This window comes from Lichenostomus cassidix, chromosome 8 (genome assembly GCF_008360975.1).
Source record: "Lichenostomus cassidix isolate B80296 chromosome 8, HeHo_3.0, whole genome shotgun sequence".
Lineage (NCBI taxonomy): Eukaryota > Metazoa > Chordata > Aves > Passeriformes > Meliphagidae > Lichenostomus > Lichenostomus cassidix.
Window position 1 is genome coordinate 14,976,511 of NC_139489.1, and position 27,530 is coordinate 15,004,040.

The following is a 27,530-nucleotide window of genomic DNA, read 5'->3' on the forward strand; positions in this document are numbered from 1 at the left end:
ATCCAATATAATTTTTGGTTTGATTTGTTTTTCCATTCCATATATAGGACAAGAATATTTTTTAAATTATTGTGATTGAACAATGCTCAGTATTTTGTTAGTCTGCATGATACAAATTGGACAGTTGAGTCTGAGGTTTTACAACTATTATTTGTATATAAATGTGTATAAAATTGGGCACTTGTTAAACTACTTGCTGTGACTCAGAAGACCTGTATTTCATTCCTGGCTTCTCTGCTCTCAGCTAGGTGACATTAGGCAGATGACTTTGCTTACTCACGTCTCAGTTTCCTCATCTTGAGAATAGAGGTAACGATGCCTGCCTTTTTGGAGATAGAAAGTGCTGGGTATTTATTATTAGCTGTGGTCAGGTGCCTAAGGACACCGTCAAAAGGTACAAGTAACCTAATTAATCTGTTTTGAAGAGACAATGTAATTGGGCTGAACACTCAGCAGTAAGACTGCCTTCAAATAATATTCAGCTAGGACAAATTACCTTTAAATGCTTTTGAATGACTTGTTTTTTCAGGAGGGGAGAATGTCATGTTCAGCTGAAAATATCCTGAACTAGTCAACTATAGTTTAGAAATTAATATGTGTGTACAGCTGCTTGCAACTTCTTAGGTTCCTACAGATGCTTTCAGAACTGGTGGATTTAGGGAAGCGCTTCAGGTTTCCATTTGTGCATGCATATTACTTTTTAAGCCATCCTCTCTTCAAATATTGTATTGGCAAAATATGCATCCTGTTCTCAGTGGAACATAAACAGTCCTTAAAGTACCTTTTGGTAGGTGCATGGGTGGAGGTTTTTTTGTTTTGTTTTGGGTTTGTTTTTTTTTCCATTTTTAAAATTCTGTCAGTCTGCCTATTAATGTAGGGACTTGTATATGATGTAGACTTGTATACATTTGACTGAATTTTCTTTATCAGAGCAGCTGTCTTTTTAGGACCCCAATCTGTTATTTAAACTCAAATTATTTGTGATGGCTAGTAGAAAAGTATTTAGTTACACTATGTGTAATAGCTCTTCTGGAACAGTTTTATCCATTGTGAAGGTCACAATGTAACCTAAAATCTGCAGTAGAATAACTATTTAAACATGTCCTTTACACTGGGAAACCGTGGTTTAAGGATTTCATGTTGAGATTAAGAATTTCTTCATCAGTGCCTCAGCGCCTTGCTGAATAAGACTAAGACCTCTACTTAGATTCAGAGTAACAAAGTTTTATATGTGTTTTATATGTATTATGTGCAATGGAGGGCTCAGTCTGCTTTTTTTTTTTTTTTTTGCTTTTGCTAGAAATCACTTGCACAACTGGTACAAATTGGTTGATAGTAGGCTTTTTGTTTGTTTTGTTTTTTCGCTCCATGGGCCCAGTAAGTGAATGGGTTCAGGAACAGACTGAGATGAAACATCTCTCACGAGACTGCACTGTAGCATGGGCAAAGCATTTGTATGGCACTTTGAAGCTTTAATTATTAATGCTTGGTCTGCAGTTCCTGGTACAAGCAAAAGAGCATCTTTGCTAGTGTTTGGTGTGGGTGAGGGAGGTTCTTTTTAAAGAAATGAGATTTATGTTGTTAGACTCGGATCCGTGGCTTCTGTTACTTTGAGATATGATTCAGAAGTACTACATTGAAACAGAAACTAGTAGTGCCATTAGCTAATGAAATGCTTTAGGCCTGTCCTTACAAGTAACAGTAGATCTGATATGTTTGTTTATTTGAATTGCAGCAATACAATTATGTCACAGTGACACAAATCAACACCATTTTTGTTACTGCCATTTTACGGCAGCTGGTTACTTACTGTTTGACAGCTCACCAGTGAATTGAACTACTTGCATGACAGTCTGGGAGTAAATCCTCTGGAGCAAAGCACTGCTCTCTGTGTTTTTTCATGATTTTGTGGGATGATTTTCTGAAATTTCAGGAGTCATGTGACTGTATGTCAAACTAATGAAGTTTTGTGGCATCCATCAGCTTTGCCAGTACAAATTCTGGTAGCTGGTGAGGATGATATGGCTGAGGTTCTGTGGTGAGGAGACATCCACGTGGAAAGGATAGTAGTGTGCATTTGTGGGCCTATATTCAGCTAAATGGATCAGCTTTGCTGGAAATTCTGCTGTTACTGTGCTCTGGTTAATAGAAGAGGCTGAAATGAAGCTGCTTGAACCAGTGAATTTACCTTCAGGAGTAAGTAGGGTGAGTTGAGAGCGTTCATGTGATCCATTACTACGGCTCAGTTGTGAGACCACCAGCTGCCTAGCGGTGAGCTGATTGTTTTTTAAGAGGAGGCCACGCCTTAGATTTTTCTTGATGTATAGATACAGTTTCCTATACTCTGTATCAACATTGTACCCACTGTGGCTGTACTTCCTGTTTACTGCTGCTGCCGTGCAGAGAGCACCTCTGGAGTGGATGCACGGAGATGGCAAGCGCGGAGATGTGCTCTCATTAGTGGAGTTTGTTGCTTTCACTGAGCAACCAGGGAAAAATATGAACATTAGCAGAAGTGTATTTTCCTAGGACAAGCATATCTATACTAAAAGCATTTGTTATTTTGCTGTAGATACATAGATAGCTATGAAATAGGTACCAAATTAGAAATGATGACTGGAAAGGGCTGGGCTATGAAAGTTTAATATACGCAGCATTTCCCTGTTTATTTTTAGTGCCATAAAGAAAGGTTGATATGTGGCAAGACCCACGGATAGTTTGCTCTCACCCAACATACAAATCAGGGTTAGTAAAAACCTTAATGTGGACATGACTAAATTAGCTAGCTTTTTCTACCTCCAATTCCTATGGATTCCTTTTAAGCCTTGTTTTATTCACTGGAGATGTATTGGTTTTTAAATGGCAGAGAATTTCTGACTTGTTCTTTAAAGAAGTGCAGAACGGAGAGCTTGAACGAAAAGCCTCTAATACCTGGTTCCTGTCTGTGGTGTTACATATGGGAGTCTGGTGCTGAAGCTAACTGTTTTTCTGTTGAGGTTTTACAGATGTTTGTGACCTTGCAACATGGTAGTAGGGCTCATAGATTTCAATTTTCCATTAAGCACAAGAACATGTTAGCCTGAAAATGAAAGTAGCAGAATCAGTTCAATTTCTATTGAGAAAAACCAGGGAGACAGCCTGCCACTAACTTTCCACACTTGTTATTAGGGTGTAACAAAATACAATAGGCAGCAGATTTATAGCCAGGAAGAAGGCATGATTAAGTCTGCAATACCAAAATACTAATAGATTGTATTTAAAGTTCTAAGATAAGTCACAGGAATACTGTAGGGCTCTGTCTGTGATGGTAACACTTGCAAGCAGATCAGGTCAGAAAGGAGAACTTTTCTTGTGGGTATCTTCAACAATAGTAGTTTTCTGAATTAATGCTGAGCCTTAAACCCAGAGAATATTGCTCAACTCTTGGAATGTGGGGGCTGATGCACATTTTGGTTAGGGTTTTTCTTAAGCTCTTAATACTCAAAGTACTTGAACATCACTATCACATACGTTTTCTCCAACAAAATTTTAAAAGTAAATACATGTACATGAACTTCGTAAATACGTAAGCAATATCCTTCTATGTACTCGTATTTGTTTGACTAATGAAATAAATATGTTACTAAAATTAATAAGTAATAGTAAGTGTAATTGTTATTTACCTGAAATAGTACTTGCAAATAATTGTAGTACATAAGTGTTCTGAAGTTATTCTTCTATTCAACTGCATGTATGTATATTTCTTTTTTTCACATATAAACTTCATGTAACTGTGGAGGAGAAATTGAAAGTTGATGATTAAAACATCAGAAATAAGGTCCTTTTTCTTTTCATTTCAAAGTTCCAAACACAAACCGGCTAATTAAACAGGTAATAGTGATATTGGTTTAGTATATCACTGGTGCTACTATTGGCCTGGAGTTTAGGAACTTTAATGCATGTCTTTTTGAAAACTGTGAAAAGAATATTCAGTTTGGTTGTCTTTGTTGCAGTAAGATGTAAGGCAGGTTTGTGACATAAATTTAGGATGGAAAAGTTCTAGTTGGTTCATTGACGACGCCACATGCTGGAACTGGAAGCTTTGCCCATACCGACTTGAGTCTGTTGCTCAAAGAAAGTGTCAGACTTTGTCAGCTGGTACCACTACTGAAAGAGTGTATGTGTGTTGCTTTACATTTACACAGACAGCTGTATGGTGAACAGATTTCATGGTTTTGTTTGGTGGGTTTTTTTCACCCCTAGATTAGTTTTCAGCCAGATTGGGTTCACAATTCCAGTTCAGTGTGCGGCCATATAAAGGTTTGTACAGGCATATATCAGTGAATGGTCTGGGGCAGGAACAAACTGTTGGGGGAGGTCAGGACTGCTGGTTCTTTTGGGTGCTTTTTTTTGCTTGCACTGATGGTTCATGCAGTAAAATATTTATCAGATTACAGATTCACAGCTAAGGACTGTGAAGAGTCCAATTCTGCTCTGGATAAATATGCAGATAATGAACAGTCCAAGCGCTGTCTGTGGCAATTCTTTCCTAGCTTTGCATTCATCAAACAGGAAGTGTCACAATATGCTTATGAGAGTGAAAACCTGTTTGTCTGAAAAAGTTATTCTATTAAAATTAGAATTGGTTTGGACATCATGCACGGATGGAGGATGTAGTTACATTTAGTTTGATGTTGAAGGTCTGTGTAGGGATATGACCCCAACCTTATTAGCTGCGTTTCAGAAGTGGTAAGCCAGTGCTGTTAAACCTTTTGTGCACTTGATGCAAGAAGTAGTTTTTAAAATCTTAAGTGTTTTTGTTATTTCTCTAACTGAAATGGAAGAAAAAGTGAGTAGACAATTGAATGAATGGGATTGAATTTTGGAGTGAGGTACTATGCAAATAATACATAAGTGTAGTGTCCATAAAAATAATTAGGAGACTGAGGTATTACATAGAGCTTGGTATGAACAAATTTGTCAGTTAATGAGTAGCTCAATAACTGTGAGACATTTGAATATTCAGTAGGAAAAAAAAACCAAACAGTGATGAGTTGAATGTTTGCAATAAGAAAGTGTCTCTGAATGGTCATGTGAACATCAATGAAAGCACCACTTAGAGGACTTTGAACTACTGTGTACAAGATTGATGCTGTGTTTTGGAGGTCTAGCCAAATCTGGGGGAGAAAAGGCCTAAGATATGGTGCAGAAATAAGAAGTTTGAGGTAACAAAGTGATTATATGTTTTCAAAGTTCTTGTGTAGAATTGGTAACTTTGAAATTAATTCATTCTCCTGCTTGTACTTACTGACAATCTCTGAGTGTACTATTTTAAATTTGTGCTGTTGAGGTGAAGAATTATGTTTAAAATAAACAAAGAGATTGTTTTTGGTGATTCCAGGTGTTCCAAAATCTGTGGTAACAACTGGCTTATTTCTGTAATGCCAGTCCTTAGTTCTTCTACATTTCTTATTTCTCTTCTGCAGGAAGAGGAACCTAACCCCTTCCTTTTATGACAGATTTTAGGACATGCCCTTTTTACATCACTGAAGTTACTAGATATGAGATTGAAGTTTCTTTTTCATCGCTGTGATACATGCTGTCACCTGGATTTTTGACTAACATAAGCCCAGAAGGATCCAAAGCTATTGCTGAGAATTTAGAAGGAGTGCAAATTGACTGTGTGGCCTGTTGCTTTTTACAAGCATAATATGTAAAACCATCCACTGCTTCTCAACTTCATATGTTTATTTATATGGGAAGACACTGCAAAACAATTAAGTGGAATGTGTTTTAAGAGGATGTTTCCTTTTTAGATAGATCTGCATATGACATGACAAGATTATTTCTTTCCTAATATTTGAATCATGTAAGCTGAAATTATAAGATAAATGATGACAAAGAAGTGTCAGGCTTTCTGAAAAATATTATTAACCTCTGAAGTTGTAAAGAATGTATGCTGCCTGCAACCTGTCCAGAGCACGTAGGGAATTACATAGGCATGATCAGATGGGGAGAAACAATACAGTAAAAATACAGATTCTAGCAAAAGATTATAGAAGACAGATTTTTGAAGACTTGGATTGTAAAGTACAAAACTGAGATTACAGATATACAGAACATTTTAAAATCAGCAAGGCCTTTTTGTAGACACATTCTAAACTCAGTGGCAGCAGTAGAAAAGTAAAAGTACTGTAAATTGTACATGCCTGACTACTCGTGTAGCATTCTTGAACTGCTGCCCATTTGGGACTCGGCAATCTCCTTTAATGGAAGCATGTTTTCTTCAATATTTGAGTTTGTTTGTTGCTTATTTATAAGCTCATATGAAGCCATTGTTTCAGGCTGAGAATGCTTGGATGTCAAAAGTTATGGTTTGCAAATTATAGTATCTATGACTAGAGGTCCTCAGAAAGATTATTTAAATTTTGTTATTGAAACTTAACTCATTATTTAGGAAATTTTCTTCAAGTTGTTATGCTTTGTCTCTTTGGTTTCTCCTCTCTTGCAGAGATGGGAACATGACATTTTGAAATTTAAAACAGATAGTGCTTCAACATTAGAACAAAATAATTTTTTTTCAGAGGGTTTTTTAATTGTTCTCTACTTCTTTATTCATGCAAGTTGTTGTGAGTCAAACTAAGTATTTTCTATTGGGTGAAAATTTTAGTTTTAACTGTTCATTTTTATCAAGCTGGTTCAAATATGATTCATCATCAAAAAAGCCACTTCACAAAATAACACCTCGATCCAGCTTTTTTCATTTTGTATGTGCATTTTTCAACTAAAATATGAATCTATGGCAAAGTGTGTGGCATTCATTAACAGTTAATTTTTGGTTTGGGGGCAGACTCCTTTCTTGAATTCTGCCTTTGGTTGTAGCATACTGCATAATGCAGAAACAATTTACAATTGTTAATTTAATTGATTTAGAAATTGGTATTTATCTGTTAGGATTCTGGCTGAGAGAGCGAGTGAATATATTCTCAAGTTTTAATTAAACTAATTCTGACAGATTTTTTTTAAAGTCCTTAGAAATTTCTTAAGTGCAGGAGGAAGAGGAATTGACAGCCTGCTGTAGAGGGGTATTCAGTGTCATCATCTATTTTTCAGGTTAGCAGCCAGCACTAATTTGATGTATTTCTTTTTGATGGGAGTAACTCAGTGACACTGTCAAGGCAGCAGTTTCCATGCATGTGGGAATTGATTTCTTCAACTCCAGTGTGATTCTTGAACCAGATGACCTTGGGTATGAAATAAAAGCAAGGGAGATGCAAGTTCTGCTAATGGTCTCCCATTTTTGTAATCTTTTTGTTTTCTTTCTACAATAGACTGTACTGTTTTATGAGCTCAAAAGTCGCATTTCCTTTCTTTAACATTTGCCTCCCTTCCCATCTGTTGCATCTACTTTAATTAATTCACTGTTAATTTAAGGTTTATACAGTACTTCAAGTAAACATATTTTTAAAATTTAACTACAGGCATCCATATTCTGAATTGTTTCACATACATTTTGTGAACTATGCAGCTGATTTATTTTCTTGTTCATTTCTATCTGGCATGTCATTTTTTTCTGCAAATTCTTTCACTAATTTTTGTCTTGCCCTTTGCCAACAATGTACATTAAAAATGTCAAAAGTTTCTAATTACTTTTATTAATTTTCCACTGTTATAAAATAATCTGTCTCTACTGTCCTGAAATAGATATGTTTCTTTATTGCCATGAATATACTTGAAACAGTACATAGTGAAGTACAACTACTGGGAATTCCTGCAAACTTGAGATACTAAAGCATTGAGCATTTTAGTGGCATATACTGGGAATAAACAGAGCTGCCTCTTCCTCACTTCTGGTTGGCAAAAGACAGGAAGGGCTGGCTGAGGTTGTGGCATCTTCAGAAAATGGGCAAAACCTGTGCCTAGGCAGAACCACTGGCTGTGCATTATTATAGACAGAATGTTTATAAAAGTGCTAGTTCATTGTGTCCTGCTGGGTAAAACAGTCCTGGCAAAGGGCATGAAAAAGAAAGCAGTAATGCTCAGAGGTCAGAGATGTTGAGAGTTGAGAGGATGGTAGCCTGAGCTAAATGTAGTATCTTAGCTTAGTTTGGAAAACAGTGGAGACAGATTGGGACTGTACTTTATTTTTGTAGTTTAATTTATTTTCTTATTATAGAGACTGATTTTTTTTTTCCTGTGACTCTTGACTTCTTTAATAGAATACTTGAGAAAGCATCAAAAAAACACACCCCACCGACTCACAATCACCCTCTTCCAAATACACTTAGGAAATAGCCACAACCTCCTATCTAAATTTCAGAATATGCAGGTCTCTTTCATCAACTAGGAGTCATCTTCCTGCTAGTATTTTTCAGTCAAAAGTTAATTTGTGTATTTTTGTCTCCTGAAGATGACATGCTTTAGATTAGACAGGTCATTATAGAGGAATACATTGTAGATACTCTTGGGAATGCAGCAGATTAAACTTCAACCATAAATAGCTTCTGACTGCAGTACTTTCTTTCCATAGCTTAAGGGACTTCTTCATGAAGGTTTTGCTCAATGTCATATCTAGAGTATTTTTTGGTAGTTCTTAGTTATTAATAAAGCAGAATATTCTACTTATGCTTAACATATTTTTCATGCAACAGTTTCTAGTGATACCTGAAGGTTTTTCTCAAGCTGCTAACTGAAATGCTCCTGAACTGCAATAAAGTAGAAAACTTTTAGTCTTGAAGAAGAATGCCTCAAAAGTTATGAGCATAACAAAATCAGAGTCATATTGGCAACAAGTATTCCTAGCTTTGTTTTTTTTTTAAACTGTGTGTATGAAAACTACTGTTTATATGTGTCCTGTAAAATAGGGTGAGGCTTTTAATATTAAAATATGATCAGTTTAGGGTAACCAGAAGATACATACCACATCCAAGGTTATATTCACATGGTTGCTGCTGGAAAACACGTAGAATGCATGTGTGACCTTACCCACTCTGAAAAAGAATGAGTATTTCAATCACTAACAAGTATGTCTCATTGTGAGTTCTCTGAATACTCAGCAGTATAAAAAGCAACATCATTCCCCTAATTTAATCCAGTTCTAAGATGAGACCTTTTTGCCATTGTCATGTGTACTTGGGTTTATAGGTTGTCCTTTAAGGTTTAGTTTTATGGGTACATCTATACATGATGTATTGAAAAGCTGTTGGTTTGTGTTGCTTTATTTCTGTTGTTACAGGTCTCGTTGGTGCATTGGTTGTTTTGAAACTGATGCTTCCCGTTCTCTATTTAACTGATATTGAACAGTGCTGGTAACAAGCACTAGATTGAAGAGAGTCCTGTGCAAGTACATGTGCAAAATAGGAAACAGCTTACTTGGGAGAGGATGCTGAGAGTGAACATAAAGAGTAAAAATATGCATTAAGAAATTCTTTGCTAAAATCCTAGGCTTTAATTAGACACTTTTCACTGCAAACTTCATATGTAAGTCATATGTTCATTTTAGGTCATAAGAAAGTAGATTTACTTAAAGTAGTGTATTGCAGTCAGTGGGGAATCAGTGCTCCTAAAACTAAGAAAATGTAGAAAGGTTTTAAAACCAAGCTTTAGGCAGATTTGTATTCAGAGATGTATTAAGAATTTTTGGTAATCCACGTAGTAAGTGAAATCACCTGCCTCTTTTTCATTGCTGTTGCATATGAAGCAGTTAAGTCAGGCAATTTTCTTTTGGCCTCTGTTGTAGGTTAAGACAGGATTCTATTTCTTCATTATACTGCCTGGGGAATTCTTAAATAGGGAATGGACATTAGAGCCAGTGAGAGACTTTCTACCATATTTTAAGGGTCAGAGAAAAAAGGATTGCAAAGACACTATTCAAATATATCACAATGTACATCAGTGATGCTCTGTAGAAGTCTCAGACAAATAGGGATGTGAAGTAATGCTTCTATAAATAACTCTGTGTTCATCCATAAACTTTTACTGGAAAGGCATGGAATGAGATGCCTGCATCTCTGCAAGTGGAATTTTGGGTGTGGCAGTCCCAACAGGGGAAAGTGATCTTTTCTACCGACCACCTGTAAAAGATGAAGAAAGGATTTAGGGAGACTTTCCCATCCTTCTTTTACTGCTGGAGGTGGAAGCAGGAGCAGGATTTCCAGCTGGAGTGTAGGCTGTGAACTTTAGTAACTTCAGATATAATAACCCAAGGTACTGTGAAAGACTTCTCAATCCTACAGTATAAAAACATAGACCCTTGGGATAAATACAAACATACCTCCCTCTCCTGTAATAATAGATTCAGCTACCAAGCTGGGAAACCCATAAGCTCTGGTGAAGCCACTGTTGCACACAGTCCTAGAAAGCAAAAAATCTGGTTCCTTCACCAGGATCTAGTATTTAGCCACTTGGCCTCTTGCCTTATAAAACAGATGTTAGTATTATCTCTGATGTGTATTGCTGCATTTGTAGTGTACGAAATAGTTGGCTGCTAAAGATGATGGCTTAATTAGAGTGGAATGTCGACTCTCAACTCTCAACTCTTCCATTAGTTTTGCAATGGCTAAAAATAGCTCGTGTAAAATACAGTAAAGTAAAATGGACTAACATATCAGTTTTCTGTGCTGAATGTTGGAATTGCTAGAAACACAGAAGTTTAGAGAGTTTTTCTTTTCAATTGATATTTATCAATCACAGAAATGGAGATTTTCATACATGGACCACTTTTTTGTACTTTTCAGATTAATGAAATTCATTGTATTGATCTTTAACAATGTCCTGATACTTGTATGTGTTATTGAGAAATTCCTGTTTATTATCTGAGGATTTCTTTTGCATCATTTCAATGTTTAAGATTTTTAACCTGCACTGAAAGAACAGAGAAGTTCCAGTTTTAGTGATTTGTTTCTGTAGTAAGGCATTTTAGCATTCTTCTCTTGCAGTTTAGTTAGAGTGTGTTACACTGAAGTACCACCACTTAACAGATGTGGCAACAGCTGATATTGTGATTTGTGGATGAGCATAATGGTCAATCTGTTGCATTACCCAAGACAGATAATAGCTCCTACTGACGTATTATTATCTAATTCATTTTTATCATAATACAAGAAAAATACCTTACAAATGAGATTGGACCTGATTGTCAATAAGTATTAATAAATTAGGGTTTGGGTTTCTTGGGGTTTTATTTTTATATTTTTATATTTCTAAATAGTAACTAAAAATCCTTCACAAGGAAAAATTAAACTACACATTTATCTCAATGTTAACATTACAGCTGTTGAAAATGTATGGTTGCAATGTTAATTTCACATTAAAGTAGATATGTTTTTGGATGCATGCCCAACAAATTGTCACCTTTGTACAGTATGCACTGAGTTTGAGGAGGAGTTATTGAAGTCATAGGACATGATTGTGACTCATGTCTGTTGACTTGACCTTTTTACCTTTGAAAATCTCATCTACCAAATTAAATATCACATCCTGTAGTTTGGATAATGCAGTGACATAATTTTTTCAAACGTCTGGAGCTACATGTGTAATATTACTCTGCTCTGAATGCTAGACAAAATCAGGTAAATGTTTTATATGAAAAAATGCTATAAAATATTTATATTGGGCTGATGTAAAGCAAAATTATACTAACTTTCAGTAGCAGCAGAAATTGTTTAGTTTGGGTGTTTTACACACACTTCAAGAGATGGTGTTATGGTGGAGGTAGTATGGGGAAGGGGGACAGAGTTTCTCCCTGGCGAACAGATTAGTTTCTGTATTACTAGTACTTAGAGGCAAATTCTCCACACAACATTTGCATGACCTTACATTTATCTGAAATAGTTCTGTTTCCTGAGTAACTTATGTTGACTTCAAGCACTTCAAAGAATTGAAACAACTGCTTGCACCAAACAGGAGCTTAATGTAACTACAGAGAAATCAATCAAGTCAAAGTGAGACAAGTCTCATGATAAAAATTTCTCTCAAGCCCCCTTCCTTGTTTCAGCCTCTAGCAGTAATTCAAAATGAGTATATGAATTTCTAAAAGAAATGGATACCATGCATACCCCTATGTAGGGGTTGGCAAGTGTATTAAAATACACATTGTATTTTAAAAATACATGCTGTATATATTCAAGAAGTAATTTTAGGCCATTAGGATGTAGTTGTTAAATTGTTTATATATTTATATGGTGCAGAGAATTACAGGTGTTTACATGAAGAAAACAGTAACTCTTACAGGTTTCTTGGAAGTGTTTAAACTAAAAAATAAAAAAACAAAATTCAACAATACCAAAGTCTCTTACAATAAGTATTTTTGCTATCAGTTTTAAACTTTAAGGATTTTTTAATTTAAAGAAGCCTCAAACACACACAAAAATGCTAATTTCTCTGCTATTTGCCAGTCTTCGTATTTTTATGGGATCTTGAATATTTTTTCACCGAAGCATGTCTCAAAAGAAGGCTAAATTTTTCAGTTCAAATTTGGAAAATGCAAAACAAGTTTGTGCATGAAATTCCTGTGTTGGCAGTAAGAGGTAGGACACAGATACCTGTCTGTTTTCACTGCCCAGTCCAGTCCAGAAAGTGTACAACTCCAGCTCAGGATCTGTGGCTAAGGGATTAAGTCTTGAAATATTCTGCACTTCTTTGAACTTGCTTCTCTTTCGTTTATTGAACTGTCATTTAATCCACCAGTTTTCCTCATCTTTTAAAGGGGAGTGTGTATATTTACCACATTATTAATATATGGAATTGATAATGTTACTGGAATTAGATGAGAAATTATAATTTCTGTGCTTTGACTGCATGCATCTTGGTGAGGCAGCATTTTAGGGGAATTACTTCAGTCTTCTTGGCACAGTTCTGTGATACATCATCATTGGCAATATTTTCAGCATGCAGCATGGTGTTAACATTGCATAAAATCTTTTTCACTGTATCTTGAAATAGATTGTTTATGTTTTGGCATTTAATAGAGCTTCAGCTACCATGTGTGGTCTCCTTGAAACCATACTATTTATGTAAAACACAATTTTCTTCTGAGTATATTGTTCTCATATATTATGAGAAGCTAAATGAAAACTAAGATAGCAAGGTCTCGTAGAGAAGGGGGGAGTGTCATCGTTATAGGCATAATTTCATACACTGGTCTTCTTGAGTGCATGTTGTGACATGCAGTTGTGACAGCAGTCCCTATTCATGTGAACTGGGATTTTTCGCTGTTTCTTTTGCACATCTGAAACTAGAGATAGTAGGTTTTGTTTCCACTGTGCTAGACTCTTATTGAAATTTTTTGGCTTGGAGTGGAAACTTCAAGTTATAGATAAAAGTTTGGAAACTGCTAAAGTGTTTGTCCACACCTGTTGCCAGAATATCTAGTCATGCTTCTTGCATACTGTAGCCACTTGCTGGTCTCAGATTTGGGTGCTTATCACCTGTGTTGTCCCATAGCCTCCATCAAGTTCTTGTAATTGGGAGAAAGGTCTGTGTGAGGATTTTCTTTCGATGTCATACTTCTTTCCAAGCCTCCTTTCAGGTTCTTCTCCTAGTGTAAAACCATCAGGAGCTGCTACAATGAGAGGCAGCTGAAGGCAGCATTTCTTAAAATATTACCTTTACCTTCTGTAGCAAAGAAATCTCTCTTATGCCCCTTTCTCTAATCAATGTTGGCACAGCACTGCATGGACACATCTTCCAGTTCTGTAAGCAAGTCTTTATTGCTGTTGGAGCACCTTTTGGGGGCCATGCTCTTTGTGTTAAAAAATGCTGGCCTAATCAGGGATTGTTGGTGGCTGGAAGCTAAAAGTTAGCAAGAATTCAGCAGGGAATTTTATTACCTGTTTAGATGATGTGTTCTGGCTGAGTCAGGCTGCACAGTTTTTCACAGAAGAGCTGTAGGACCAAGTGCTGCAGCCCAGCAGCTATTGTGCGAGTAAAAGCAAACATTCCTCCTGGGAGTATTCATCAGGACAACAGCTCAAACTGGGAGAGAGTTGCAGAGGACACCAGCTGATTGAGGGCCTCCCCATTTTAAGGAACTCCTTTTTCTTTTTTTAAATCTATTTCATCTCTTGTAGAGTTGGGCACTCGCTGTTTGTGCACAGGAATTGAACCCCATTTAATCAGTGTCCTACTTTAATTCATCCACGTATAATGTAGTGCCCTATGGATATTTCTGCCTTAAACAGCCTCTTGTTGCAAAGCAGAAAGCTGTGACTTAGATTAAATTTAAATCCTGATTTGTGACATGTTAGCACAGCAAACTAATGCCAAAATCTATTAAGCCTCCAGGGTTTGGTTGTTTTTTGGGTTTTTTTTTTTTTTTTTAGTTCTTGACATTGGGTGAGTGCTGAGATCTAGACCACAATCACATTTGCTTCTGAGCAGGAGGAAATAGTCCATGTAGTTCCAGTAATCCAGACAAGCTGTCACATCTGGTTTTATGAATGGCTTTGGGGGGAAGGGAAGTTTGCAATTGATTAACATTGTTCTTAAAATCAAAGGCTACTCTAGTTTCAGGAGTAACTGTAGAAAGCTGTGGGGACCTTGGCAGTTAGCTCAGAAAAGAAACAGGTTTTTTTTTCCCCTAAAAAATTATATAGAAAATTATTATACTAAGATACCTAGTAGTAGTTCCCGATCTGTACTTCTATCTCATCAAAATTAAATTGCAAATTAATAAAAATTCAGTCTTTCTGGGTTATGGTAATTTTTTTTAATCATGTGTAAGATGAAAATCCTATTTGTACATTTGAATAATGTATCCTTATATTAAATAGCCAAGCATTTTTTACTGTATTTGTCAAACAGATCTTCTTATTTTCTAATTGTCTGTTGAAATTATTCTAAAATTCAAGAGCATATAAAAAGAAATGCTAATACTTTTAGGAAAAATAGTAGTTTTAATGTGAGTTTTGATAAGGTCTGGTTGGGATTTTTTCTAAAGGCATGTTTAGTGTCTGCTGCTAGCACATCAATGTGACACATAAATAATATTGTGCATGAGCAGTCATCAGCTGTTAAGCATGGTATCGTTTAAGACTCCACTTACCTTTCTGTAACAGCTTCTAACAGAAATGAGCAATCTAAATTCTTGCTCTAATCCATATTCTCTACAAAGAATATATGATATAGAATAGTGAAGTTGTACTGTGCGCTTAGGAGTAAGTCTTCAGGAGTTAGTCTTCAGGAGTTATTAAGGCCCAGAGTTTTAGTGTTATCTTTTAAGAGGTGGCAGTTTGAGAATCTTATTTAGAATTCAAAGCTATTCGGTTTACACAACTTAAGCAGATTCTCTGATGTGTTCAGCTTCGTGGTGCTCTCTTCAGCAGTACCATTGCCACTGCCATCCAGTTTGTGTGTTCTATTCATAAATGGGATTTCCGAGGTAAATGCAGAATGTCAAGGCACCTGCTTCACCAATTAATTGGTTCAGAATTGATCTGAACCAAAAATGCAAGCCCCCCATGGGTTTTCATGAACAACATAATTACTTTCTTTCACCGCATCAGCCAGAATTGACTTTATTATTAAAAGACATGCTCAGACCACTACTCATTATTTTCATCAACTATGCTTAAAATATTTTCCAGAAGTAAATAAATTGAATGCTGGCATCTTGAATTAATCCATGTAACTAGATAGTCTTTGAGCCAGCAATCAAAGTAAGGTTGAGTCTATTGCAGTGGGAAGGCTGTATATGTGGACTCCTTTTTCCCTTCTCCCTTTTTTCTTAAGCAGTAGTACCTAATTTTTGGTCCTTGATAGTTAATTGTGATTAACATATCTTCCGTTTCATTACACACAAATGTTTCAGAAATCTGCAGTCTGACTCACAAACATGTATTTTGCCATTGCCAAGCTGCCTCCTGTTGCTGTCTGTGCCTCCCACGCTGGGTGAGTGACGCTGCCCTTCGCCACTGCTCGGGCCAAGAACAATGTCCCCAGCAGTGGCACAAGGGGGAATGATGCTGGGCTGAGCTGTCCAGTACTGGACCACCCAGCAAAGGCTGGCCCCTCCCTTTTAACCAGTAGTCAAAACTACCAGAATTTTAAAAGAAAACAAGAATCAGTAACTAACTGGCTGCCCATTCTTTTGCCTTGGATTTTAAAGCTGTGAGGCCTGTTCTCTGTTTTGCCAGAGAACAGGAGTGGTTTAATCATTATCTGTAAGATATTTTATGTTAAGTGATTTGGAGTGGGAAAGTAAAGGAAGGAGTTGTGCAAAATTCATTGATGGCTTCTTGGCATAGAGAATGTGAATGATTTCTTCTGTCTTTGCACTCTGCTTGATTGAGCAGTGCAAAGGAAGGGACTTGGGCCCTGCCTCTAACTGTTGTTTCTTTCAACAGACTTAAATTTCCGGTTCAGTGGACAGAACACCTATAACCTAAAGGATGTGAGGTTCACCCTGGGAGGGATTTTATCCAAATGAGAAAAATAGTTTTTTGAAAGAATACTCAGCTCTAAGCAGAGACTAGTAATATGATGTCATCTAATAAAGCTGGAATATCCTGTATTTTAAGTAACTTCAGTTTAAAAGTATAGTTTTGAGTTTGGCATTTGGGAGGTGCATTTCTTAAAGAAAAAATCCTACCTCATTTCTCTAACTATTAGACATTCTGTCCTGTTGGGCCATTGTGGACATTATCTCCATCTTAAACTGGAACAGTTTTGAGGTTGCTCTTCTTTGCAACATGAGGATCTGTCTCAAACCTTTGCTGTGTCCCAGCAGCAAAACACATTGGTGTAGGACCAGAGCAGCTTCACTCACAGAACACACTCTTACTCTGCATTCACAGTGACCTTCAAGGGTCACTGAGTGCACAGTTGCCTCCTTGGAAGAATTTATTTCGTGGCGCCCTTTGTGCCAGGCGACACATCTGGATAACTAGGTGAGAGAATACTTTCTGCTCAAAAGTATAATTAACTCTGGATGACAGGAGAGACAGAAGGAGTATCATCTGTGGCTTTTGTGGGGGACATAAAGAAGAATGTTTAAATGTACAGGCAGTGTGACCAGCGTCGTGTTAGCACCCACACTATTGAGCTCTCTACTGTCTCAAAAGCAGATTGAAGAAGATGATTCTATCCTGAAACCCTTAAATCCAGGGACAAAGATGCTGCTGAGACTGCTCAGAGTGAGGAGAACTTAAACTCAATTACTATAAATTTAGAGGTCAAATTACTAATGATCATGGTGATTTAATTTCACTGAAGACTTGCTAGAGACTCTGTCTGGAACAAGGGCTCCAAAAACCTGTTTATGGAAGAACATAACATCACTTTAACAGATGGGATATAGGGCTTGTACAGGGAAAAAAGCCTCCCCTGTAACAAAATACATTATTGTTCAATGGATGAACAATTAACTGAAGTCTCTTTGGCAAACCCCAGTGAATAATATTTCTGAATTATTTATATCTTAATTACATTGTTCTGTTTGAGAAGTGTACATCCTTGGCATAATTTTAGCAAACTTCAGTTGCTATTAAAGCATAGAATAAAGGTTGTATTTTGGGTTTAGGGTGGGTTTTGGTGGTTTTGTTATTTGATTTGAGTTTTTTTACATTTCTGATTTGTCTTTCTCCTCTGAACTTCGGAAAGTGTAATATCCTGCTTTAAAGAAGTAGGTGATAAGTTTATTTCTAGAAAGCTTGCAGAACAGACACAAATACTTGTGCTGTAAAAATACATGCTTTTATTTACATTTTTTAAAATCTCTTTTTAAAGGCTGAATAGTAGTATACTAATCTTGATGCTCTTTTTTGACATGCCTAATTTTTATGTGTTAGACAAACACGGAAATCAAAGATCTTAACCTAATTTGGATATACTTACTATTTAAACAAGTAGTTTGCTATACAGTTGTGATACCAATTTATTTTCAGTGTCAGTTTTGTCAAAACTAAACACTCAGCTCACAGTAGATGGTTTCTTCCTTACGGATATGAACCTTTGAACTAGTTGCTCATTGCTATTGATTATTCTATTTAGAAAAAAGATTGATTCTATTTTATATGCCTATATATGGAAACAATGTCATGTACTTCCCGGTACAACTATTAATAGCCTCTCTGCATATGCATAATTATTTATTTTAATCTGCAATGACAGAAAAGCACTCACAAGTGCACTTCAAGTAAATTTGGATGGCTTTTTTTTCCCTTTCACTTCTTACTCAGTTTGTCATTTCTAAATTGCTTACTTGTCTCTTTTACTGATAGTCAATTTTTGTGGCAAGATGGCGCTTCTGACTACTTTTAATATTTAAGAATCTTTGAGTTGTAAACTTTTTGTATGAAAAGTAGAAACTATGGGTAGAAATGTTTAAATGAGAGATTCAGGAAACTCGTAAAATTATAGTTGAGGAGCAGTAGATTGGATCTTACAGGAGGCAGTATTGCTGGAATATGCACAGATTGAAATAGTGTGACCAACATTACCTGTTGCCATGTATGGCTCAGGCACAACCTTAGTGATTCGGATTCTTTTGAAAACAAAGTTACTGTGGAGTATCTCTAGTGGTTTTGTGTTCTGGACGTTCTTCAGTTTATTAGCCTGATGCTGTGCTCCTTGAACTCCCTCTAGAATGTTTTCTTCTAGTGTTTTACTCTGCTGTATTGTTGTTTTTTCCAACAGCAAATAGTGATGACAAACTAATTTTATGCCAAAAAATTTCAACATTTTAACTATGCCTTAAAATACCTTTTTGTCCACCCAATTTTTCAGAAGTCTGGGCAATTTCATCATTGTAGTTAAGAAAATTTGCTGGGATTTTGGTCTTTTGGATAGTTACATGCAAATCAGGCCAGACATTTATTAAGTAAATTCTGAATTAGGATGGGATCAAATTCTAAGTCCAGGAAAACCCTTCTTTGATCTTCACTCATTTTGCTCTAGCTGAGATTTTTTGGGTAGGACCTACTCGCTACTCCTTGTCCAGGGTCTGTGTGTGAGGCACAGGAAATCTTGTCACATGTGTAATTAATTATATATCAACTTCACTGATGTAGGTTCTACACCATGCCCTTTCTTCTTACTTCTCAGTGATATGTGAATGTCTGCTAGGCACAGTTATGACCTCCTGTGTCCTGGAGGTCTGAAGATTTTTCATCCCCTGCACCCTTACTACACCAACTCCTGTTCCATCATTGCAGCATTTTTCTTTTTTTCGTTTCAGCCTAGCTTGCCTGCACAAGAAAGTAAGATATTTTTTAAATCGTTATTATTTTTTAAAGTGAAAGGCTTTACTTGGAGAATTAAAAAAATGAAAAAGACCTAGCAAATATATTTCCAGTAACAATTTGACAAATCTTTAGAAAGATGCCTGTATTTCTTTAAACAACTGTAAACATCACTATGTTTTTTTATCCTTTTTTTTAACAGTCTTTAAAAGGAACCTATTCTAATGAATGTATAAAAATTCATCGTAGATTATAATTATTAGAAGTTAGTCTTCTTTCCTCTATCTATCTTGCCTATTAAAACACAAATCAAATCTACAAAATTACAAACATGAGTCATTAGCTCTGAGGCATATAGCTGCCAGGCAAGCAGCCATGACAAATCCAAAAGTATTTAAATCTCTTGGTGTTAAAAATAGGCATAGTAAAGATGTCACAAAATTTAAAATAAATCTGTTGTAAAATGTAACTCTGGTTACCATGTAATATCTTGTGATATTGTTGCTTTAGGTCAATGCAAGTGCAACCCATGGTTAGTGAATGTAGGTTAACTGAGTTCAGGTCACTGTAAGTATGTGTTGTCAGAAAGTGTTTCCTGGTGGTTATGTTACTCTTTTTCTTCCTAGGGGGATGCCAAAGGTCTTGTAACCTCTGAGAATGTGAGTACTGGCCAGAAGTTGGACTTTTCAGACACAATGGTACAGCAGAAGCTGGATGAAGTAAAGGACCAAATCAAGCGAGAAATAAGAAAGGAACTTAAAATCAAGGAAGGAGCGGAGAACCTCAGGAAGGTCACAACGGATAAAAAGAACTTGGCTTATGTGGACAACATTTTGAAAAAATCAAATAAGAAGTTAGAAGACTTGCATCATAAGTTACAGGAGCTAAATGCACACATTGTTGTAACGGATCTCGAAGATGTTGCAGGTACCGTGCATTTCTGTGAAATCAGTTTTTCTTTGTAGCTGAGATAAGCTGTCCCCCATTTCACTTGAAAAAATTGTTCTGCAAACAAGCAAATCTGTAGCTGGTGAGCTTGTTACTTATGTATGTCCTTTTTTTGATTCACAAATGAGTATTCACTACCTTTGCATTTTAAATTGTTTTTTAGGGAACATTTTTATGAACTATGTATTTTATGAACTATGAGTTCTTCACTTTCGGCTCTTAGTATATGAAAGTATTTTCTCAGTCACTCTCAGTTTACTAATAGCTTTTCACTGTATGAAAGCAAATTTCATGAACTCTTCCAGTGACTTTCTCTGAATTGCTCTGTAGGCATCAGTATTAATGCACCTTTTTATTCAATGGGAGGAAAATTACAACATTTATACTTATAATTTTTGTTAGTTTTTGTTTTGGTTTTTTAAACGTAAGTCTTATGTTAGAAAATGTTTTTCTGTTATGCTGTTATTTAACTTATCAAACATTTCTTACGGTGACATGTCTTGCAATTTGTTAAGCCTCCAGCCTTTCCACAGCAAAGCCACCATTTTAAAGACAATTTGAAATTGTTTTCACAGAATGGTTGTAGTTAATGGTTTTAATTAGTGTTTTCTGTGGTATGGCAGTGAGTCAATACTAATTTTGAATGTATTTTTTAAAAATACCAGGGTTGGTATTTTAAGATGGAATGTTGTGAAAGTAAACAGTCCTCTTTCAACTCTGTGGAATGACCTGGGAGATACTGCCAGCCTGGTGATTTCACATTGCACAGACTCTTCTTGGCAAAAGGTTAATAAATGTGCACCAGCCATCGAAGGCTTATATGAAGTGAATACCAAGCCTGAGGAAGCTTGGACAATGGAATAAAACTGCATCATTCTTGTGAAGAAAGTTTGGTTACAGTGAGAAGTTAGGAAAATACTGGCAGGTGATGTCAGAAATTCATAGTCTGGCCCAGTGACATACTGCAAAGATGTTGAAACGTCCATGGGGGCCTGTGCAGTATTCTCTGGGTTCTCTGCTCTTACTTGCTTTTGATCTGTGCAAGATCCAAGAGATGGAGCAGGAACACAGCTGGAACTAGTGGGGCAAATTGGTTGCTGCAGCATGAAATGGAAATGAATACAATAATATATGCTTCTAGATAGCCATTGGGCATTTGGTGGGCAGGAAGCATTCTGTTCCATCCCAGCTAAGGTTTATGAAAATCTGCTTAAAGAGAAAATGTTGACAGTAGTGTGGCTTTTAAAGGAACAGGAAGAGTGGAACAGAAAGAGAATTGTATATGAACTGTGTATAAAACAAATACTAAAAATCTGTGCAGACATAAAATTGCAAATTCATCTAGCAGTAGAACTTGAAAAGTGCATGAGCACAGAGTGCTCTTCTTGGAATGCTCCCTTCCAATGTAGCATTTTTAAAAGCCTTATCATAATGAATTAATGAGCAATTTTGTCATTGTGCATGTCTCAGGAAATGCAGTAGAGTTTCAAAGGATAAAAGATCAAGGTTGATAAATTTATGTGCTTCTACATGCTTTTGTTGCATGCTAAACTTCTTAGGACTATGATTTTAAATTCCATTCCAATAAGTTGTACAGTCTTAATTATATAAATAAGCAAGAAAAAACTTATTCATTCTGTTGAAATCTTTATATTCTCTGTAAAGTATCACATCAGGTATTCCTGGGCAATACCCATTTTAATAGAATATTTTGAATATTCCTTCTTGAGGAAAAAAAAGTAATCTTTAATTCTATTAGTATCTCTTTTTAGATCAAAGATTTGCAAGCACCCACTCTCCAAAATTGAAATGCTTGAGTTTTTGTACTGTTTACCTTGTTTTAATTGAATTGCTTGTCTCCTTCCTCATTCGTAGTCAGTATTTCATGGAGGGGGAGCTCTGTCAGTCAGTGTTCTGTCTGTCTTGAGACTAATGGGTGCAAAGTCATCTTGGTGATCATCTGATTTTTAACACTGAAGCCTTAGGTTTGACTTAAGGTATTAGTGAGCTTGGCCTTTGCAAAATAAAGTTGGTAATATAAAATGACATGCCAACTGTGTGTGTGTGTGTGTGTGTGTGTGTGTGTGTACAGAAACACACATGAGGAAGTACATAGACACATAACCCCAAAGGTCACTGCCATCTGACATAAGATACCTCTGTATCAGGTCTCACAGATATCTCACTTTGGAAATTCTTGCTTTCGCTGGAATAGGCAATGAATTTAATAACCCTTTAGTGGTGAATGTGGGAGCTCCCTGAATAAGTGCATCGTTTCCAGAGGTTATCTTTATTTGTTATTACTGCTTTTGACTTTGGCTTGTGTTTGACCTTCTTGTCACTTAGTAACGATTCATTAAAAAGACAGAAGGAAATATACCGGCAATTTTTAGACTCTGCTGATCACGTATTCTGAAAATAAGGTAAAGAGGGTTCAAGAGCTGTGGGAGTCAAGGTGTGTGTTCTCTTTGTGTACTTTGATACTTGTCAGTATTAAACACATGGCTATGTGGTTTTCCCTGTCTTAGAGAATATACTGTGTAGATTATTTCAGGGTCTAAGTAGCAAAGTCAGGATTGAGATTTCGTTGAGCTCATCTCTTTGACCTCTCAGGCCAGAACTCTAAAGATTTTTTGACTGTTCTGTTGACTGGTTGAAATATCATTTTGGTAACTTAGAACAGTCACTTGATCTTGCCTTGTTCCCGTATCTGGAAAGTGGGTGTGAACATATATTTGTAAAGTGCTCCCAATTTAGAGCTGAAAAGTGCCACACAAGCTGTTGTGACTCCTTCTGTTGCTTATGGTATCAAGCAGTAACTTCTATTATTTTTTAACAAACCACTAATTTTTAGTGTAACTGCTTTATAATCAGCACAGTGTAATCAATAAATGTTAAAACCATTAAATGTCGCATTAACAATTCTAATGTAGAAAAATGTGTTTTAATAACATTCCATTCCAAGCAAGTTTAGATGTTTTTATGGTAGTTTGCCTGGAGCTGAAAGCTTACAATTATTTGAAGAATTGGTACTAAACTTTAACCAGAAAATGCAGTTTGACAAACAGCTGTATTACTGCATGTGAGGGTAGATTTGACAGTGGGTGTGTGATGCCAAAACAACTTGTAGCTTAACATAGGTGTACTTTACCTTATAGGGATTGCTGATGAATCTAAGTTTGTTTTAGGAGTGGGACTTTGTACCCAAGTCTGCCCTTGTTGTGCAGTGTATTAGTCATACAAGGATGCAGAACTTTAAAATTTGTAGGTCAGCACTTAAAAGTGAAGCAGAATCCAGCAACATAAAATGAGTAGGACAAGCCTAGTGACCATTACTGCTGAAAATCTGAGAGAAGTAATGTATAACATGGGGATGATTACTTCTGTTTTAGAAAACATACTTCTGCACAGTAGCAAAGATTAAATTGGTATGGTTTTGTACGTGCAAAAAGTAGCAGACTGTGGTTTCTAATAGGACTTAGGGAAGTGTAAGACTGAAATAGCTTATCTACAGCAAGTCACTGATTTAATTACACATATAGCTAATACATAGAAAATCTATAAATTGGGAAATTAGTCTTTTTTATAGAGCTGAAGTTAAGGTGGGTAGAGAGGTGCAATGATGGGAACCCTTTGAGTGAATTGACAAAACTGGATAAAACAAGGAGAAAATGAACTCAAAGACAAGTTCTTGCCTTTACTTCCATTCTTCTAACTAACATGGAAACTGTCCATTTTACATCAAATTTGTCTGTAGGTGTTGCAAAGAAAATAAATTATTTTGTTTAAGAATATAATTTGTTGGATTTTGGGGGATTTCTTTGCCTTTACAAATGACTAGGTTTATCTGTAGGACACCAAAGTGTTTATGTAACACCAATTACTGGAACCTGGTAGAGGTTGCAACCAAACTGGTATAGGTAGTGACTTTTTAGACAGCAGACTCTATCTGCAGGGCTCCTATCTATAGGAATTTCGTAGTAACTTTTGGAAACCTCAGAACAGAATAATATTATTGATGCAATTTGAAACAATCTCCTGTCACTTTTTTAGTAGTTGGAATGAGCTGTTACCTAATGGAAATTCAGTTGAACTTTCAGAAGTTTCCAGGAAGTCAGCACTGGATGTTTTCTGAGTGCAGAATGTCCTCCACTGCCTTAGACCTACTGATGGATTAGTTCAAGTGCTGATCCAACCATCTGACTCCATGACAAAAGCCTGACAATGTATTTTTCTTCCTCCCTTCAGCAATGTCCAAATGCATTGCAGGTATCTCTGTTGGGTATGACACTGATGAAGCTAACTGCAATTAAATATCCTCAAATAAGATTAAAATCAACTATTTACCAAAGGGTACTTGCTATAATTGAGTATTTAAGCAGCATGCTGTAGTACCATCTGGGAACCCAAATTCAGAGAGTTATGTGGGATCCTGAATTTCACACTGAGCTTACTGAAGAAATAGCATATGTAGCATCTGGGGAGGAGATCCCAAAGGAATGAGCAGCAGTCTCAGAAGAGTAGAATTATGTAACTACTCTTTAAAATTTAGATGGCAGGGATGGTAAAAGGCAATTTAGAAGCAAAGAGTTTTTTGCTGGTGAGCATTGCACAAACCCAAACTGAAAAGGTTTTCAGAAGAGCAAAGATCACAGTTCAGATAAGCATTTCAGACTGAAAACTGCCATTGTCCTCATGTAATCCAAATATTTTTTTAAAAAATCAGTTAAACCATCTCTATTAACTTATTTTAAGTCTGATGACTATATTTCTATGAAAACAGGATATTGCAAGTGCTGGTGAAGCAGCACTGCAGCTCTTCCAGCAGCCTGGATGTACGTTGACAAGCTGCACTAAACTCACTAGTGTTAAGCAACAGCATTCATAGTTGTTCAGCATAGTAACATGCCTATTTGCTTGAAGGAAAGTTCACTTGAAATGCATCTGTTACTTCCCTTGATATTCACCATCAAGAAGAATATTTGGGCCTAGCAGCCTAAACCTGTACCCTAGCAGAGCTCTTGCTGTCCTAAGCAAAGCTGTACTTGAATGTATCCACAATGGCAAGTCTTGTCCTGCCCTTATTGACCAACAAATGGGGCAAATTGGGGAATTTCTTCTGTTCTGTTCTCAAAGTGAAATATCAATTTGCTATTAGTACTTAACTCTTGTTCAAGCATTTACGTAAATCCCATTGATTGCAATTATCTGGATGAATTTATTACTTATTTGTTCTATGAAGAAAATGAAATGTCTTCAGAGATTTGAGCCCCCTCTGGATCGTGCTTTACACAAATAAATGAGATAACTAGCCAAACAAAGTCATTACAACCTTAGAGAACAAAGAGAAAAGGAAACAGCTAATACAGATGTAGCCTGTAGTGTTGCTGCTAAGACTGTCAATGCATTCTGTCATAGAACCGGTTTGTCTGGCTGATTTAAAAATTAATCTGAATTCTATAAGAAGCTGCCTCAAGCTGCTTAGTGAGTAGAAATGGGGAGGGTGGTTGGAGGGACTGTAGAAGGAGTCCCTTGGAAAGCATCTCTGAAAAACTATTGGAAATTTTTTTCGTCTTAAAAACATAATATATTAAGAAAAATACTACTGTTCCATATTTGGGAGTTTAGTGAGCAGCTATTATGCCTGAAGGCAAAAAATTACTTCTTCCTAGCAATTAGTTCATATTGCAAAAAAGTTTCCTTTGCTATTAGTTACTACCAAGCACACAGTACAACAATTTTAACTAAGTAGTAGAGGGTAGGTTACACCCACGAGCAAGACCAACTCTTGAGATGATCGAGGCAAGTGATGTGGTTACACCTTCACGGTGGAGACATGCAAAGGCAGATAATAACAGCTGCCTGGACAGCCTGAAACATGGTATCTCTAATTAGTCCTTAACTTGCAACATGAGTGTTATTTTAATGCAAAGAAAGACTGCTTGTGTTCATCTTTGTAAGCTGTGAAAACAGACTTCTGGAGCCCCACAGTCTTCACAGGGATCATCATAGGGCTGGGATCTTTAAGTGGTAGAGGCTTGCATCATAAATCTAAAGTTGGTAAATAGTCATTTTTATGATGAATCTACTTTACAAGGAGGCTTGACACTGTGACTTTCAAGTTCATGTTTGTTCTCATTTTGAATAGATTATTAGGTGAGGATTAATTGAAAGTGAAGACATAAGTGATAGGAAAGTATGTTGTTAATCTTTGTTTTACTAATAACAGATTTCAGGTAAAGCTGTTCAAGTGCAGTTCCACAGAGAATCCAAGCCAAAACACTGTGGACAGCATCAATGACAAAACAGCTGAGGAGTAATGCAGATTTTTCTTTTTAATTTTTTTTTTTAACGTCTGGAATTTTCTGTCCTACCTTTAAGTAGTGAGGATGCAGTAAGAGGCTTGAAGTGGCTTGAAGAGTGAATTAGCAGCAGAGGAAATTAAAACTTCTCCTTACGTATGAAATCTGTATGTAGCCTCAGCAAAGACTGCAATTTAGAAGGAAACTACCCAGCAAACTTTGAAGCAATATGTATTAAATCTCCAAAAATAGTTAGCAGAAGCTTTTACAGAAGAAATATGAAATGGCAGATAAGACATCTCCCCATCACACCTCATAAGTAAAAATTTGTAAGTTGCTAGTGCACTGCCTGTGTTTTCTGGTAATTTAGGATTTCAGGAACTTGTTTCTTCATTCTGGTTTTAATACAAGGAAGATTATTACAATTGGAAAAAGAATGTGATCTTTGTATTGAGTAAGTACTGTCTTCCAGGAAACCAATGTTTTTTGTCCATAGAGAAGGTATTCTCTTGGTTGTTGGGGTAGAAGAAATAAAAAGTAAAAAAAAAAAAAATTATTACGGTGGAAAGAATTAGTTGTCTTTTGCCGAAAGGTTGGAAGAGAAGTCATTGGGACTGTTAGGGAAGATAGTTAGCTCTAAGGACTGTTCTGTTGGAAATAGTTTGGTGGTCACTTACTTTCAGTTTGCTAACAGTTCATTTTGTAGAAGCTGAAATACGAATTTATATAATAGACTGGTTACAAAAAGTTAAGGAATTTGACTTTATAATTTAATTTATAAAACTAACTTGCATTAATCCAACAAGATGAAGACCCAAACACAGTAATATTGTCAAATGAAAAAGCTTTATCCTTCCCACAGATCAGTCAGTTGTTCAGTAACCTGTCTGCCCATATATCCAGTTATCCCAGAATTCTGTTATGACTCCAGAGCAGAAAACATTCAGCATTACAATAAGAAAAAGGCTTACTTTATCTGTTCTTAATTTTGTCATAAACAGTGTCTGCAGTATTCACACTAAAATCAATGAGTATCTACTCAAGAGCTGTATTCAGACAGTGCTCATTAGTATCTAATACTGTTATCCAAGTTTGGTTTTAAAACGTTTAGATTTAAAATCAG

At 36.3% G+C, this 27,530-nt stretch overlaps 1 protein-coding gene across 1 annotated transcript in view; it reads left to right on the forward strand.

The window, feature by feature from the left end:
- PKN2 (protein kinase N2) overlaps window positions 1-27,530 on the forward strand; it is a 54,709-nt gene that overhangs the window by 4,508 nt on the left and 22,671 nt on the right. The window contains exon 2 of the mRNA XM_085068007.1: window positions 19,784-20,084. Within this exon, the coding sequence (XP_084924133.1) occupies window positions 19,784-20,084 (301 nt within the window). The remainder of the gene's footprint in view (window positions 1-19,783; window positions 20,085-27,530) is intronic.